Raw genomic sequence first — 13,538 nt, 5'->3', positions numbered from 1 at the left:
AGCCAAGGGCAGGGAGCATGGTTGTTGCTGGTCAGTTCCAGACCTCAAAAAGCACGTGCTATCTATCATTCGGGATGATGCCCCAGTGGGGGAGGGTCACCCAAGGCCCTACACAAATGGTTCACCAGCCCCAGAGACCAGTCACCAAGTGCCCCTGAAGCTGGGCATCCCCAAAGAGACCTGGGCCTGGGGGCTTGCTTACTCAAGACAGGAATGGCCCGGAGACAACCGCAGGACACAGAGAACTTCCCTTCCTCAGGAAGGTGAGGACTGTGTTCCCTTCCTCCATGCCCACCCCAGGCACAGCCCTCATCCAGGATAGTGCGGGCCAATGCCAAGGTCCCTGGCTTCCGGTGAGGGGCGCCTAAGAGGGGAGGCTGAATTGTGGCCAGGGGTGGGAAAATGATGCCTTGGTCTGGGCCCAAGGAAATGTGGGACTAAGCCGGTGCTTCCCAGTCTTCAGCCATATCAGGGCCACCTTTAAGGGTTCTGCCATGGCGCATGCCACCTGGACTTTGTTCCTTTCATGAGTTGAAAACTGCGGCCACTTTGTGGAGAAATAAAAAAAAAAAAAAAAGAAAACTGCTTGTTAAAAATATTGACCTCAAAGGTAAGTGCAATGAAAACACAACCATGGTGTTAAAGTTTAACTCAAGATAGTTGATGGACTGCAGTGTTGACCCGGAGTCTGACTGCTGGGACGCATCGAAGAGGGGCCAGCAAGGCCAGCGCTGGGGCCTTGCCCCCAGTGCTATTCCTCTCCCCCACGGCCACTGGTGCACCTGTGCCTCTCAAGCTCCGGAGAACACTAAGTAACCCTGGCCAAGTGCACACGTGCCACGGGAACACGTATTTATAGCACGGTTTGCAGCCAAGGCACTGGGAGCGCAGTAACTCCAAGTTAGCAGACCTGTGACGGAGACAGGAAAACAGGACCAGCAAAAAAGATGATCTCACTGAGCGCTCAAGCCCCGGTCAAATGATTCATTCATCCAAGATTTATTGAGCGCCTACTGTGTGCTAGGCACCGTGCTAGGCGCAGAAATACAGAGATGCATTAAGATACAGTCCATGCCCTGAAAGGTTCACAGTCTAGAAGGGGAGACAAACATGTAAACAAGTAAAATACAGTGTGATAAGTGCCACGAGAGAAGCATTTACAAAGAGCAGAGAGGTAGCCTGGAGGGCGAGGGGCATGGGGGTCGTCTTCCTGGAGGGGGGGCCTTTGAGGGGGACTGTGAGAGATGAGTGGGTGTTTGCCAGGCAGACAAGGCCGGAGGAGCAGGGGAAAGGCATTCCAGTCTGAAGAAACAGCATGAGCGAAGGCACAGAGGCATGAAACTGCATGTCTTGGGGGACAGGGAACTATTCGGGTGGTATTGCTAGAGTTGGTACCAGAGGCTGTGGCCGGAGGCGGAGGCAGAGGCAGGGTGATGGGGGGAAGGTGAAGGGAGGGGTCCTCTCGGAGCCTCACCAGAGGCGAGCTGAGCCCGAAGGAAGGCTTGCGCACGGCAAGAGAAGGCTCCTGGCTGACCCGAGGTATGCCCGCTCCAGGACCTTATGGCTCCTCTCTATGGCCCCAGAGGAACTTGGACCAGAGACCCGAGAGACTGAGCTGAGAGGAAGGGGCCAGGCCTGGGGTCCTGGAAGCCACCACTCGAAAGCTGACAGCTGTCTGCTCCCAGACTTCTGCTTTCTGCCCTCTGCTGCACAGACCCCCACCCCCAGCCAGGATGAGGCCAAGGACCAAAGGAGAAGTAACAGGGGGTTGTTCTTGGCAAACCACAGAGGGCCAGATGAATGAATGTCTTTAAAAGCAGAGAGGGACTGAGAGGATAGAGCAGGAGTCAGACCAAGGCAGAGGTTCCTAAGAACAAGGGCCATCAGGAGAAAACTGCTGTGGCCGAGGCAGAGGATGGCTTTCTCTCCCCTGGAAAGGGGGGGTCCCTTCGGCCCCAGGAAGGGGCGGAGGCCTGTGGCACAAAGGAGCCCGTGGGGTTGCAATCCCAGCTTCCGGTGTCTTCTCAGCCTGGGGTCCCAGTTTCCAGTTTCCGTGGCAAGCAGGACCCTCCCTCTTCCAGGCTGTAGGGGAGTCACTGAGGCAGAGATTGTCCAGACAGCCAGACTTCCAGCCCTTTCATCTTTCCCAGAAATGGCTGTTTGAAAAATGCCTTTGTGAGGGGGGAGACAGGAGGGCAGGGAGGCGTGGGGAGGAGGGCCAGTGTCTCAGGACACCAGAGCCCAGTTCTGAGTGACCGCTTTTCCAAGGCACCACACCTCAGGCTGCGCTGGAAGGCTGTCTTTCCCAACCCTGGATGGGAGAAGGGGGAAGAGGACCCCTCACTGCCGGGGCAGGAACAGGTCAAGGGAGGAGCTCCGGGTGGGGCTGGAGATGTCCCAAGGCTCCGCCTTTCCTCACCCCCTGGACGACTCAGCCTCATCCCATGGGCTTCCACCAGCCTCCTCCTTCTTGGTTGCATGGCCTCGTCACCTCGACCCTCCTCCCCTGACAGTGGGCTGGGGTCCAAGGCCCACCGTGGGCGCCGATGGAGGTGGTGGTGGTAGCAATGAGAGGGATGGTGGGGCGCGGGCGACGACAGGTGGCCTCCCCGCCGTGGGGGGTGGGCTGGGCTGGGGCTGGGGACGGTCACTTGCTCTTGTGCAGGTCCTTCAGCCGGCGGAGCTTCTCCAGGAGCTCGGCCCGGGAGCAGCCGTCGTCCCCAGTGGGGCCCGGGCCTGGCCCCAGCGCCTCCTGCAGCACCAGGCAGTGGGTCCTCAGGAACGGGTTGTAGGAGCGTTCTTCTCCCAGGGTGGATGGGCACTGTGGGGCGGGAGACGCTAGGTTTGGCAGAGAGAATGGAAAATAGACCCCGTCCAGGAAGCCTCCCCACCCCCTGCCCCTTCTCAGGGTCCAGGAGGCCTTGCTTGAAGGCCTGTGTACCGAGCCCGGTCAGAGCTCTGGGGAGGGGCCTGCAGGCCCCAGCTGAGCAGAGAGGGGCCCCTCGTGGACCCAAGCCCGCACCGTGCTCTTGCGCTCCATCCGCTGCCTCTGCACCCACTGCATCTTCCTCTCCCGGGCCAGGTTCTCGGGCTCCACCACACCCGCAAAGCCCAGGTTCTCCTCCGCGTACTCGTGACCTAAGGACCATCACGGGGGCCCAGAGCAGGACAGAGAGAAGATTAGTGGTGGGGTCAGAGAAAGCCCTTCGCACCCCCAGGCCTCTGGGTACCTGACAACCAGGGCGAGGGGTGGCCCTTCCAGGAAAGCCCCAACCACATGGAGCTGCTTCTCTAAATGTGGGCACCGGTCAGCCATGAGTGAAGGGGCAGAAGCAGTTCGGGGAGGGGGGGTGGAAACCACCGGACCTGGAGCGGGGAGACCTGCATCCTAGCCCTGACTCTGCCCCTGCCCAGCTGTGCAACCTCAGCCAAGTCATGGCACCTCTCTGAGCCACAATCTTCTCATTTGGCAAGTGGAGAAAACACACAATAATGCTACTAGAACACAGACGTGTCCCTGGTGCTTAGCACAGAGCCTGACACATGTTAGGTGTTCAGTTAAGTACTTGTCAACTGAATGGATAGATAAATATATGTTTTGAGGGTTAACTGACATATTAGGGATGCATTTTAGAAACTATAGATATGTGTGTGTATGTGGGCGTGTGTATGTGTGCGTGTGTGTGTGTAGGGACACACAGTGTCTGTATTGATGGATGAACGGACATGCAGTGTACATGCATGGGGATGGACAGACATGCAAGTACAGATCTGGATGTATGTGGTGGATGCATGCAGAGTAGATTTACTGACTTCTCTGATAAGCAAAGGCTATTTGCTCTTCCAGATGGCTATAAAATATCAGGGGTCTCTCCGGGATGCAGCGGGGCCGGCCAGGCTGGCTGTCAGGGGCAGTTAGTGTGCAGGCAGAGGTGTTCAGAGCCAGTACTCAGAAACGAAAGGAGCTCTACCCTCACTGCAAGAATTAGCTTCCAGGAGTCATCAGAGGGGGAGTTGCGTCAACTCTGGGCCCAAGCTGGGTGGGCTGGGACCCTAGGGGAGTGAGGGAGGAGTGGGAGGGGCACCTCACCGGGCCACAGCAGAGTGTCATCCCCCAGCCCCAGCACCGTGTCCAAGGAGCTCAGCATGGTCTCTGCGGTGCCCTCAAAGGTCCGTCCTGGGGAGGGTCGGCGGGTAAAGATATAAGGAGAACACAGCTTGGAGTAAGGACCATGGAGAGGGGTGAGGACCAGCCTGCAGAGCTGGGACTGGCCAGCAGCCCTAGCCTGGCCCCTTCCATACCCATGCCCCCAGGCCTCTATGCCCTCCTTCCCACTGGATGCTGAGCCCACATACTCACACCCCAACAAAGTCTGTTTGAAGGCCTCTGTTGCACATACTGACGTGTGGGTGGAGAGGGGGTACAGGACCTTCAGGCTGAGTTCTAAGGGCCCCAAGCACAGCTGGTGTGGGGTTGCTCTTTTCCACAGAGCGCTTCTTTCTTTGCCTGTGCTGCCCTTTAAGACTCCATGCAGCCTGGGACCGTGACGCCCCCCCACGGCTCACCCTCTCATTTGGAGGTTCTCCACTTTTTATAACCCAGTCTCTCCAGTGTCAGAGAACTAGGCTCCACAGTGGAAACAAATACCCTGCGAGGTCTGTACTCAGTTACCGGTGTTGTTTCATTCTGTCCATGCCCTGTGGGAAGTTGTGAAGGTATTAAAAGAAAAAAGGGGGGGGGTGGCTAACATAGATGGGAGTAACTGCCAAGGCAATATCTGTGCTGAAACCAAAGTTTTAATGCACTGCATGAGACTGGTTGTCCTTGGGTCCTTGCCCTGACCTGGAGGAGGGCCCCTGGAGGAGGGGGCCTTTGAGGGGGACTGTGACCTCTCCCTCTCCTTTCTGCCCACCTCCTTCTGCTTCCCGTTTGGGGGAACTCACCACAGCCAGAGAGGAAGAGCAGGTCCCCAGAGAAGAGGCAGGAGGGACCCTTGTAGGGCTCCCCATCCAGCAGGTAGACCAGATGGCCTTGTGTGTGGCCAGGAGTGGCCAGAGCCCGGATCTGGAGCCGTCCCACGCTAACTACATCTTGATGACACAGGGGACTGAGAAGCAAGGCAATAGCGGAGAGAAGGTACTAGTACTTGGGATGTGCTGATCCTTGCCCCACCCTGAGCCCAAGGAGCTTCCACACCAGAGAGGGAAGGCACTCATGATGCCCAGGGCTTCAGATCCAAATCCTTGACTCTTCTTCTTTTGGGGACCATAGCTGGATGACTTGGGGGGTGGGCAGTACCAGTCTTCAGATGGGTTGTGATCTGCCCTCTAGGAGTCAGGAAGGGCATCAGCAAGGATGCAACTGCTGGCAGTCCTGTGATCTTCGACCAAAGGATGGGGTGTGGGAAAGGGCCTACAGAAGGGCCATCCACCCCGGGGTTAGAGACTTACTGGGTGAGGTAGGGGATGCCGTCCTGAGGACTCCCATACACCCGACAGTCCTGGTGCCGCCGGCTGAGGTCACGGTTCCCTCCACTGTGGTCCCTGTGGGATGGCAGAGACAGGCAGGGACTCTGAGGGCCAACAGTACTGGGCCTCCTTGCCTTCCTCTTTCCAGATGCCCAAGCCTTTGAGCCCTGAGCCCCAGGCTTCTGAACTGAGCCAAGCTGGCCACACCTCTGGGCCTTCGCTCAAGCTGCTTCCCTTCTCAGAAGGTCACTCCCACGACTTGCCACCCCTCCCTTCCATCGCCCAGCCAATGCCCACCAATCTTTGTGGACTCTCTCAGCTCCAGGGTCACCGGCTTCTAGTCCCTCCAAGTGGACCCGGTCACACTTCACCAAATGCCCCTCACTTCCTGTACCTTGTGCCAACTGCCACCTAAATGTTTGTCATCGGTGTACACTGTCATGCAGGGCTGTCTCCCCCATTGGACTATAGTCTCCTTGAGGAAAGAACTCACTAGGTTTGCCCACACCCCGAGCACAGCAGGCATCTACTATGTGCCCACGGAATGAGAGATAAATGTCTGCCCTGCCCCCCTCTAGGGCTTCAGGAGTCTGATAAGTGCAGGGTGGGAGACCCGCCCCTCCCCTCCTTCTCTGCTGGTGCCTTGGTGGTTTTAGGAAGAAGGTGGGTGCCCGTCCATCCTGACTCCCTGTCCCCACTGGGCCCAGTCCCGACAAGCCCGCTGGGGCCAGGGTCGGCCAGGGAAGGCCATCCGTACGCAGACCCCACGCCAGCCCCTTACCAGTGCTTGTGGGTGCAGAGGATGGCAACCAAATTAACGCCCTCCTTTTCAATGGAAGCCTGGGTGGGGGGAGAGAGGAGGTACTGAGACTGAGGAGCAGTGTGCAGAGAGGGACAGGGGTGCAGGTGCTGGCTGCAGAGGGGACAGCAGGGAGGAGAGGGACAGGGAGGGGATGGAGCTGGAGAATGAGGAAGGGAGGAGAGAGCTGGGGAGAAGGGGGGGCTGAGACTGAGCAAGGGCACGGGGTGGGGGAGGGGGGAGGTGGAGCCTCAATGCTGCGTGAACACACAGAGATAGGCACACACAGAGAAATCGGAAATGGGTAGGAAAGATGGAGAGATCCAGACACTGACAGACACAGATGAGGAGAGAAGAAAAAGGGTCAGAAAGGCCACAGAGAGTGAGAGACAGGAGAAACCTCAGACCGTGGTCCTGCGCCAGCATCCCTTTCCCTCTGGCTCGGATCCTCCATGGCTGTCCTCCCCACTACCCCAGCCATGCCCTGGACACTGGCCCCTCCCCCCACTGTGGTTGTAGGGGTCTCTGTATGAGGGCATGTGCAAGGGGACACATTCCACTGGCAGAGGGATCAGGGTCAGCCCCTCTCTAGTGACACCAAGTACCCCTGCCCTCCACCCCGCTTCCTCCCCTCACCTGTACAGCCTGAGGGTCTGAGGGGTCCACAACCACAGCCAGCCGGGCCTGGGTGTCGATGATGAGGTAGCTGTAGTTGTCTGAGAGGACGGGGATGGGAAGCACCTTCACTCCTGGGGGACAGAGATGGGCTGTGGACGGGGTGAGGAGCAGGGAGCCCAGCAGCCGGGGGTGCAGGGCAGAGGCAGGGAGGGAGGGTGGGCACAGCCTGGGGCCATGGTGGCCCGGGGGCAGCCAGAGCTCACCGTTGAAGAGCCGGGGCTGGGTTCTGGAGTGGCCTTTGGGGTAGCGATTCCGGGCCCTGCGCAGCTGCTGGCGGTAGAAGAGGTACCCGAGCCAGGTGCGGGTGTACAGGCTGTACCTGCATGGGGGGGGTGGGATGTCTGTGCTCAGCCCCACCCCTGCAGCGGGGCCCTCTGAGATGCCCAGCTCCCACCCCTCCACTCCCTTGGCCACGCCCCCCTCAAGTCCACGCACCATTACCATCCTTTATCATGTGCCTACTGTTTGCCGGGCTCTGAACACTGGCAATAAGACAGGCACACCCTGAGCCCCAGGCCCATTAGGGGAGATGTGAGCTGAAGGATTCACAGACGGGACCCCAGTGGGAGACGGTTATTCCACGAGAAGGGTGTACCAGTTAGGAAACTGAAATGAGGTGTAAAAAGTATTTCCAAAGAGCAGTGGTGCATCACAATCATGCCTGGGAGCTGTTAAAACCAGATTCTTGGCCCCATCCCCAGCCTTTGGGACTCAGCAGGTCTGGGGCAGGGCCTAGGAATTTCCATCTCTAACCAGCTCCAGGTGATGCTTGTTGCTGCTGGGCCAGGGACCCAACTTTGAGAACCACTGGAGTAGAGGAAACAACAGGCAAGGCCCAGAGGCTGCAGACAGCAGCGTGAGCTCTCTTTAGCGGAACTATAGAAAGTTCTGTCTGGCTGTTTGGTGGAGGAAGCAGGGAGAGGTAGGCTGGCCCATCTGACCACACTCCCTCCCACCTCCCACCCCGATTTCAGGCTATCCCACTCGCCACACAGAAAAAAGGAAAAGGATGGGGCGCCTGGGTGGCTTAGTCGGTTAAGCGTCCGACTTTCGCTTAGGTCATGATCTCGCGGTTCGTGGGTTCGAGCCCCGCGTCGGGCTCTGTGCTGACTGCCAGCTCAGAGCCTGGAGCCTGTTTCAGTCTGTGACTCCCTCTCTCTCTGACCCTCCCCTGCTCACGCTGTCTCTCTCTCTCTCTCTCCTAGAAATAAATAAAACATTTAAAAAAAAAAAAAAGAAAAAAGGAAAAGGCGAAAAGGCAGCACAAGTTACAGAGGGGACTTGTGGGTGACAGAGTCCTCCAAGCACAGGAGGCCGGCATGCAGGGCAAGCTTCACAGGCATGTGACCTGTGCAGTCACATAGGGCCCCGCACTCAGTTTAGCGCTCCACTGTCACCATCTTGAAATTCTTAATGATTTTATCTTAGAACTTGTATCCCTAAGTGAAGCCTGACAACGGCATAGGCGTGGGCAGAGGAGATCACACAACAGGGGTGTGCTCTGTGCCTGCTGCCCCGTGCCCATGCCACGTGCGCAGCGGCCACCAGCCCGGAGTTCTGGTGGATCCACCATGGTGGGCATTCAAGACTCCAAGTGCTTACCAGGTGAGTACACATCTGTGATGAAGGGGGCACACTGGCTGGCCTAAGAGGCCATGCCTTTGGCCCAAACCAGAATTTGCTTCAAATGCAGAAGGAAAGTAGTGGCATTCTAAGAAACGCAAATGACCAAGAAACCCTGCTCCATCCTTTCTCACTCGTGTTATTTCCCTGTATGATCTGACCGGTTTACACTGCAAGAGATGCTACAGAAGGAAACGGCAAGAGGGTAACCTATCTGGCCCGTCTGTTCTGTCCTCCCTCGCTCATTAGTAAGCCGAGGACAGACAGAGCTGGTAGAACGTACATGTATCCAAAGGGAAATAGAAACAGGCAAGTTCGTTTTGTGGGGCTTTTCTGCCGCTCAGGTAAGAACAAAATACATATCTGTGTACACGCTAAGAAATGTGAATTCCGTAGTTTCAGTGATTCCATGTGTGACTTAAATGTCCTCATATTTCCATGTAAAACTGGAATTATACAATAATAAGGCAAAAAGCAAAATTCATGTTGATGATTCAGACTTAATTTTTCTTTACTCAGGATGACGTTAAGTAGCAAATTAAAAATATGAGGACAAGTCAAATGAGAAAGTGTAGAAGAAAGGAAAAGCTTATAGTTTAGTATCTTTTTCCTGCTCTTTGAACAAGAGGCTCCAAATTCCATTTTACATCGCGCCCTACAAATAGCGTGAGCAGCCCAGCCGGCTCAGGATGGGTCACCCTGAGCTGTCTCACACCCTGGCCTCTCAGAAGGGAAAATAAGAGTAGGGTGGGGTTTCCAATGTTTAGGGTTATACAGTAGGTCAGAAGAATGGCTGATTCAGGCCAGGACAGAGAGGTCGAGGTACAGGATCGGAGGTCGATAATGCACCCTAAATCTCTACAGAGATTTGCTGTGACTCTATTGGGGTAGGAGTAGGGGCAGAGGCAGCCGCTCTTCAGGCCCCCCCCCCCCACTTTTGGAAGAGCTGGCTGATTTGCATAAACGTTGGTCAAAAAACAAGCCGGTTTCCATGATTTTGCTAGAGTTTGATCACTGCAATCCCTGCTCTGGGTGCTGATGCACATGTGCGGGTTGGGATTTGGATTCGGCACGGAAGGGTCTGGTCACACTTTCTGGGTCTGGATGCACAGTTTTCATAGTCCCCCTCTCTGTTTTACTTTCAAATCAGCTCCAGCCTCTTCACACTTTTCCCCATTCAATCATATTTAGTGAGGCCTTGCTCTTAGCCTGCTCTGGACACACAGTGAGTAAGGCAGAGTCACTGCCCTCTAGCAGCCTATATCCTAGTGAGACAGACTAGGATCATAAAGACACTGTCAAGGCAAAGTGACAAAATAAAACCGGGCAGAAGAACAGAGAATGATGACATCAAGGAAGGCCTCTCTGGAGGGTAATGTTTCCAAGAAATGAAGGGGCGTGCTGTGCCAGAATCTGGGGACGGCTCACCCAGAACTGGACAGACAGGAAGTGCAGAAGTCCCCAGAGGGAGGAAGGGAGCCAGCTGGCAGGGGCTGGTGGTTTTCTGTGCCCAACGAGAGGGGGTTGGTTGGGACAACGTAAGTATCCGGATTGGATTCGAGACCAGAAAAAGAATGTTAGTGGGACAACTGGAAAGATTTCAGTAAGGTCTGGAGAGTAAAGTAAAATTACATGGATGTTAATTTCTTGGTTTTGCTAATTGTCTGTGCTTATGGAAGATGTAACGTTCAGGGGAGCAGGGTGAGAGGTGTCTGGGAGTCCCGTGTCCTATTTTTGCAAGTCTGAAATTATTTCAATGGTTTAAAAAATTTTTTTTAATGTTTATTTATTTCTGAGAGAGAGACAGAGCATGAGCTGGGGAGGGGTGGAGAGAAAGGGAGACACAGAATCAGAAGCAGGCTCCAGGCTCTGAGCTGTCCGCACAGAGCTGGACATGGGGCTCAAACCCACAAACTGTGAGATCATGACCTGAGCCAACCCACTGAGCCACCCAGGTGCCCCAATTGCTGGTGGTTCTTAAAGCGGGGAGGCACTGGCTCTGACCTCCTTTCCTGACTTGCCGGCCTACAGTGTTGGAGGGAGCCATTTAAGGGAGCAGGATAGAGGGGTGGGGAGATGGAGAAAGGTGGGAATGGATGCCAGGCCTGAGATCTGTGCCCTGCTTGGCTGTGGGGGACAGGGACGAGGTGGCCCTTATGGTCCTGAAGTCTAGATCACTGTCCAGATCAGGGGAAGGCCGGCCTGGGGTGGGGCAAGGACCTAGTGACTGCTGGGATCCTGTCCTCAGGCTGGCTCTTCCCCTGACAGTGACCTCCGCGTGACTCCCTCCAGTCTCAGAGCTGTGGCTCCTTGTTTACCTGCCCCCTGTGCCGGCTGGGTGTCATGATCACCAGGGTCCCAAACCAGGCTTGTCAGCCCCTCCCCCTATGGCTACGCTCTCTGGGAAAGGCCCTGTCACCCTCCCAGTGACACAGCTTGAGCTCCCATTGCTACCAAAACAGCACCCTCTCAGTTTTGCTCTCCCCGCCCCCAACACGGGCTGCCCGGGAGAAGGGGCCCTAGAAGCTCTGCACGAGGCCCTTACGAAAGCCTCCTTTCCTCAGCTCTCTGCCTCCGAACCAAACCGCAAACCACTGGAAAAATTCAAGTTCCTAAAATGCCACCTTCGAATGAGTCTTTGCTCCTGGTCAAAAGCCTGCGCTGGCTCACCACTGGTGACAGGAGAGTGTGTGACAACCAGGGTCATCTAGAGCACCAGGCCCCAACGCGCACAGAGCTCGAACACACCACATGAAACTAACAGACGTACTGTAGGAAACAGACAATCTGACAATAGTTCTTAAAAATGCCAAAGCCTGCAAATTCATTATCTGTATTGTTTGGGGGGTACAGATGTAGTCAGAGAATAAAGGCAGCTGAGGGTATGGTCAACGTGCAGGTCAGCAGGCTTCCCTCGGGGGCAGGAAGGAAGTAGGCTGCGGAGGTGGCCACAGGGACTTCACAGTGTCAGTCATATTTTGTTCCTTAAGCTGGGCGGTGGGGGTGGAGGTTGTTATATTATCCATCTTCTTTTGAATGCCTGAAATAACTCATTAAATTTTCAAGCTACCATCCAGCCCCAGCTCCTGCAGGTCTCTGGCCTCACATACCCTTCAGGCCTTCTCCTCTCACTAGAATCCTAAGTATCCTTCCGGACTCTGCTCGAACCCATCCAGATTACCCCAGCAGAAAGCCACCTTCCTGTGCTCTAGAACACTCAGCTTCTCTCCGCCCCTCTGGGTGGCAGGAGCTGAGCCGCTCAGTGGCAGGGGCCTTATCCATTTCTATCCAGTGTCTAATCAGTGTCATGCATGGAGGAGGCAGACTTGGCTGGTGGCCCGCCGCCTCCTTGCGGCTCCTCTGGCCCCCCAGGGAGCCCCCACACACACACTAGTATAGCACAGAACTGGCACTCAGAAAATGCTGGCTGAGTGCCCAAGAGAGGCTGGCTGGGGTGGAGGGCGGGAGAGGCGAGCATGCAGGTGTTAAAGCGACCTGAGACAGATGTGTTCCGTCAGCTCAGCGGGCCCCATGCCTGGCTGTGGACCCTGTGAAGCCCAGTGGGGGCTTACGGGGCCCAAGTTGCAACCACCTCTGCCCCTGCTCTCCCCTCCCCTGCTCACCCATCTGCTTCTCAAGTCCCTCCTTCCCCATGCTGCCCCCACACACCTGGCCGAGCAGGGTGCTCCAGTAAGCAGGTCACCTGGACCCAAGGACATGGGTGGGGCTGTGTCACAGCACCAAATCCCAACTGCCCAGGACCTGGGGTCTGGACCCAGGGCCCCTGAATGGAGGAGCTGGCGCAAGCACTGTCTGGGGATCTGCACATGCAGGTTAACTATTGTCAGACTGTCTGTTTTCCTCACAGCCAGTGAGTTTAATGTTGGGTGTTGGAGCTCTGGAGCTCACTGGCCCATTCTTTCCCAAGCTCACCTCAGGGCAGCCCGAGCTCAGCTAAGCGCCTCCCATCCATCATCTCTCATCCATCATCTCCTGTCGGCCTCCAAGCAACCTGGAGGCAGCTACTATCAATCCCCCATTTACTAGACAAGGACACTGAAGCCTGGAAAGGTGGGAAGGGGTCCGCTCAGGGTCACAGCAAGGCGAGTGGCGGGGCACGGATTCATCCCTGCAGCCGGATCCTGGAGTACACACCTTAACCGCTAGAATCCTCCCCAAAACCTGAATGAGGGGGGAGGATGACATGAGTGGGCCTGAACTGAACTAGTAGACCCGGCGCCTGGGAGGGCCTCTGCTGACAAAAATGACATGTTAGGGTATTTTCAGTGATCCAGGCATGCAGCCCAGGGTCTGGTCAACCGGAACCTCTTGGATCACTGGTTTTAGCCTTTCTGAGACTCAGACTTGGGCTGAACTTACTACATATGCGGTATTTTACCGATGGGTGCAGAGGGTCAGAGACCCCCCCCCATGGACCTCAGGGTAAGGCACCCTAACCTGGAGAATCCTGAAGGACCCTTTCAAACCCTGACTCTGATTCCCAATCCTGGATTTATGACCGGGTTGAGGGTTCCGTGGGTAGCATCATGTACCAGATGCAGAAGAGTAGGAAAAAGAACAGACCCAGCCAGGGGTCCCATCTATCCTGTTTCCTAGCCCCCCACCTAGCCAGAAGTCACTGTCCCATACACCGGCCCCTACAACTTGCTTTCTTCTGTTGCCAGAGGCAAGAAGCAGGAACTCAATCCCCAAGCCTGTCTCTCTCTCAGTGAAACCGGGTGCTCCTCCTCCCTGAAAAAGCAGCTCAGCCCAGAAAGGTCACAAGATTTACAAGATGATGTTGACAAAACATCCCCAGGCCCGATGTGGGATTCAAACTCTGCCATGGGCTTCCCAGGCATTGTCAGAAAGCTGGGATGCACCCCTTGGGCCACTGCATCAGAGTGATCTGGGGGTGCTGGTTCAACAGGAAGATTCTTACTTTTTCCTCTTCTGCCTGCGCCCCGCC

The 13,538-nt window shown here is 56.0% G+C and overlaps 1 protein-coding gene across 3 annotated transcripts in view; it reads right to left on the bottom strand.

Moving 5' to 3' along the window:
• Nucleotides 1-983: 983 nt before the first annotated feature.
• Nucleotides 984-13,538, bottom strand: part of PNKD (PNKD metallo-beta-lactamase domain containing) — a 58,527-nt gene continuing 45,972 nt past the window's right edge. For 2 of the 3 annotated variants that reach the window (XM_077748671.1, XM_077748672.1), the window contains 8 exons: nt 7,150-7,265; nt 6,905-7,017; nt 6,251-6,309; nt 5,452-5,544; nt 4,945-5,108; nt 4,091-4,177; nt 3,023-3,138; nt 984-2,821 (listed from right to left, as the gene is read on the bottom strand). In XM_077748671.1, the coding sequence (XP_077604797.1) occupies nt 2,648-2,821; nt 3,023-3,138; nt 4,091-4,177; nt 4,945-5,108; nt 5,452-5,544; nt 6,251-6,309; nt 6,905-7,017; nt 7,150-7,265 (922 nt within the window). In that variant the 3' untranslated portion in view covers nt 984-2,647. The remainder of the gene's footprint in view (nt 2,822-3,022; nt 3,139-4,090; nt 4,178-4,944; nt 5,109-5,451; nt 5,545-6,250; nt 6,310-6,904; nt 7,018-7,149; nt 7,266-13,538) is intronic. The other variant, XR_013331239.1, reaches the window with a different exon arrangement.

The sequence above is a fragment of the Crocuta crocuta genome, unplaced genomic scaffold, assembly GCF_008692635.1.
Source record: "Crocuta crocuta isolate KB4526 unplaced genomic scaffold, BGI_CrCroc_1.0 scaffold229, whole genome shotgun sequence".
NCBI classification, from domain to species: Eukaryota; Metazoa; Chordata; class Mammalia; order Carnivora; family Hyaenidae; genus Crocuta; species Crocuta crocuta.
Note: the sequence above shows the minus strand (reverse complement) of the source record. Positions and strands in the feature narration are given on the sequence as shown.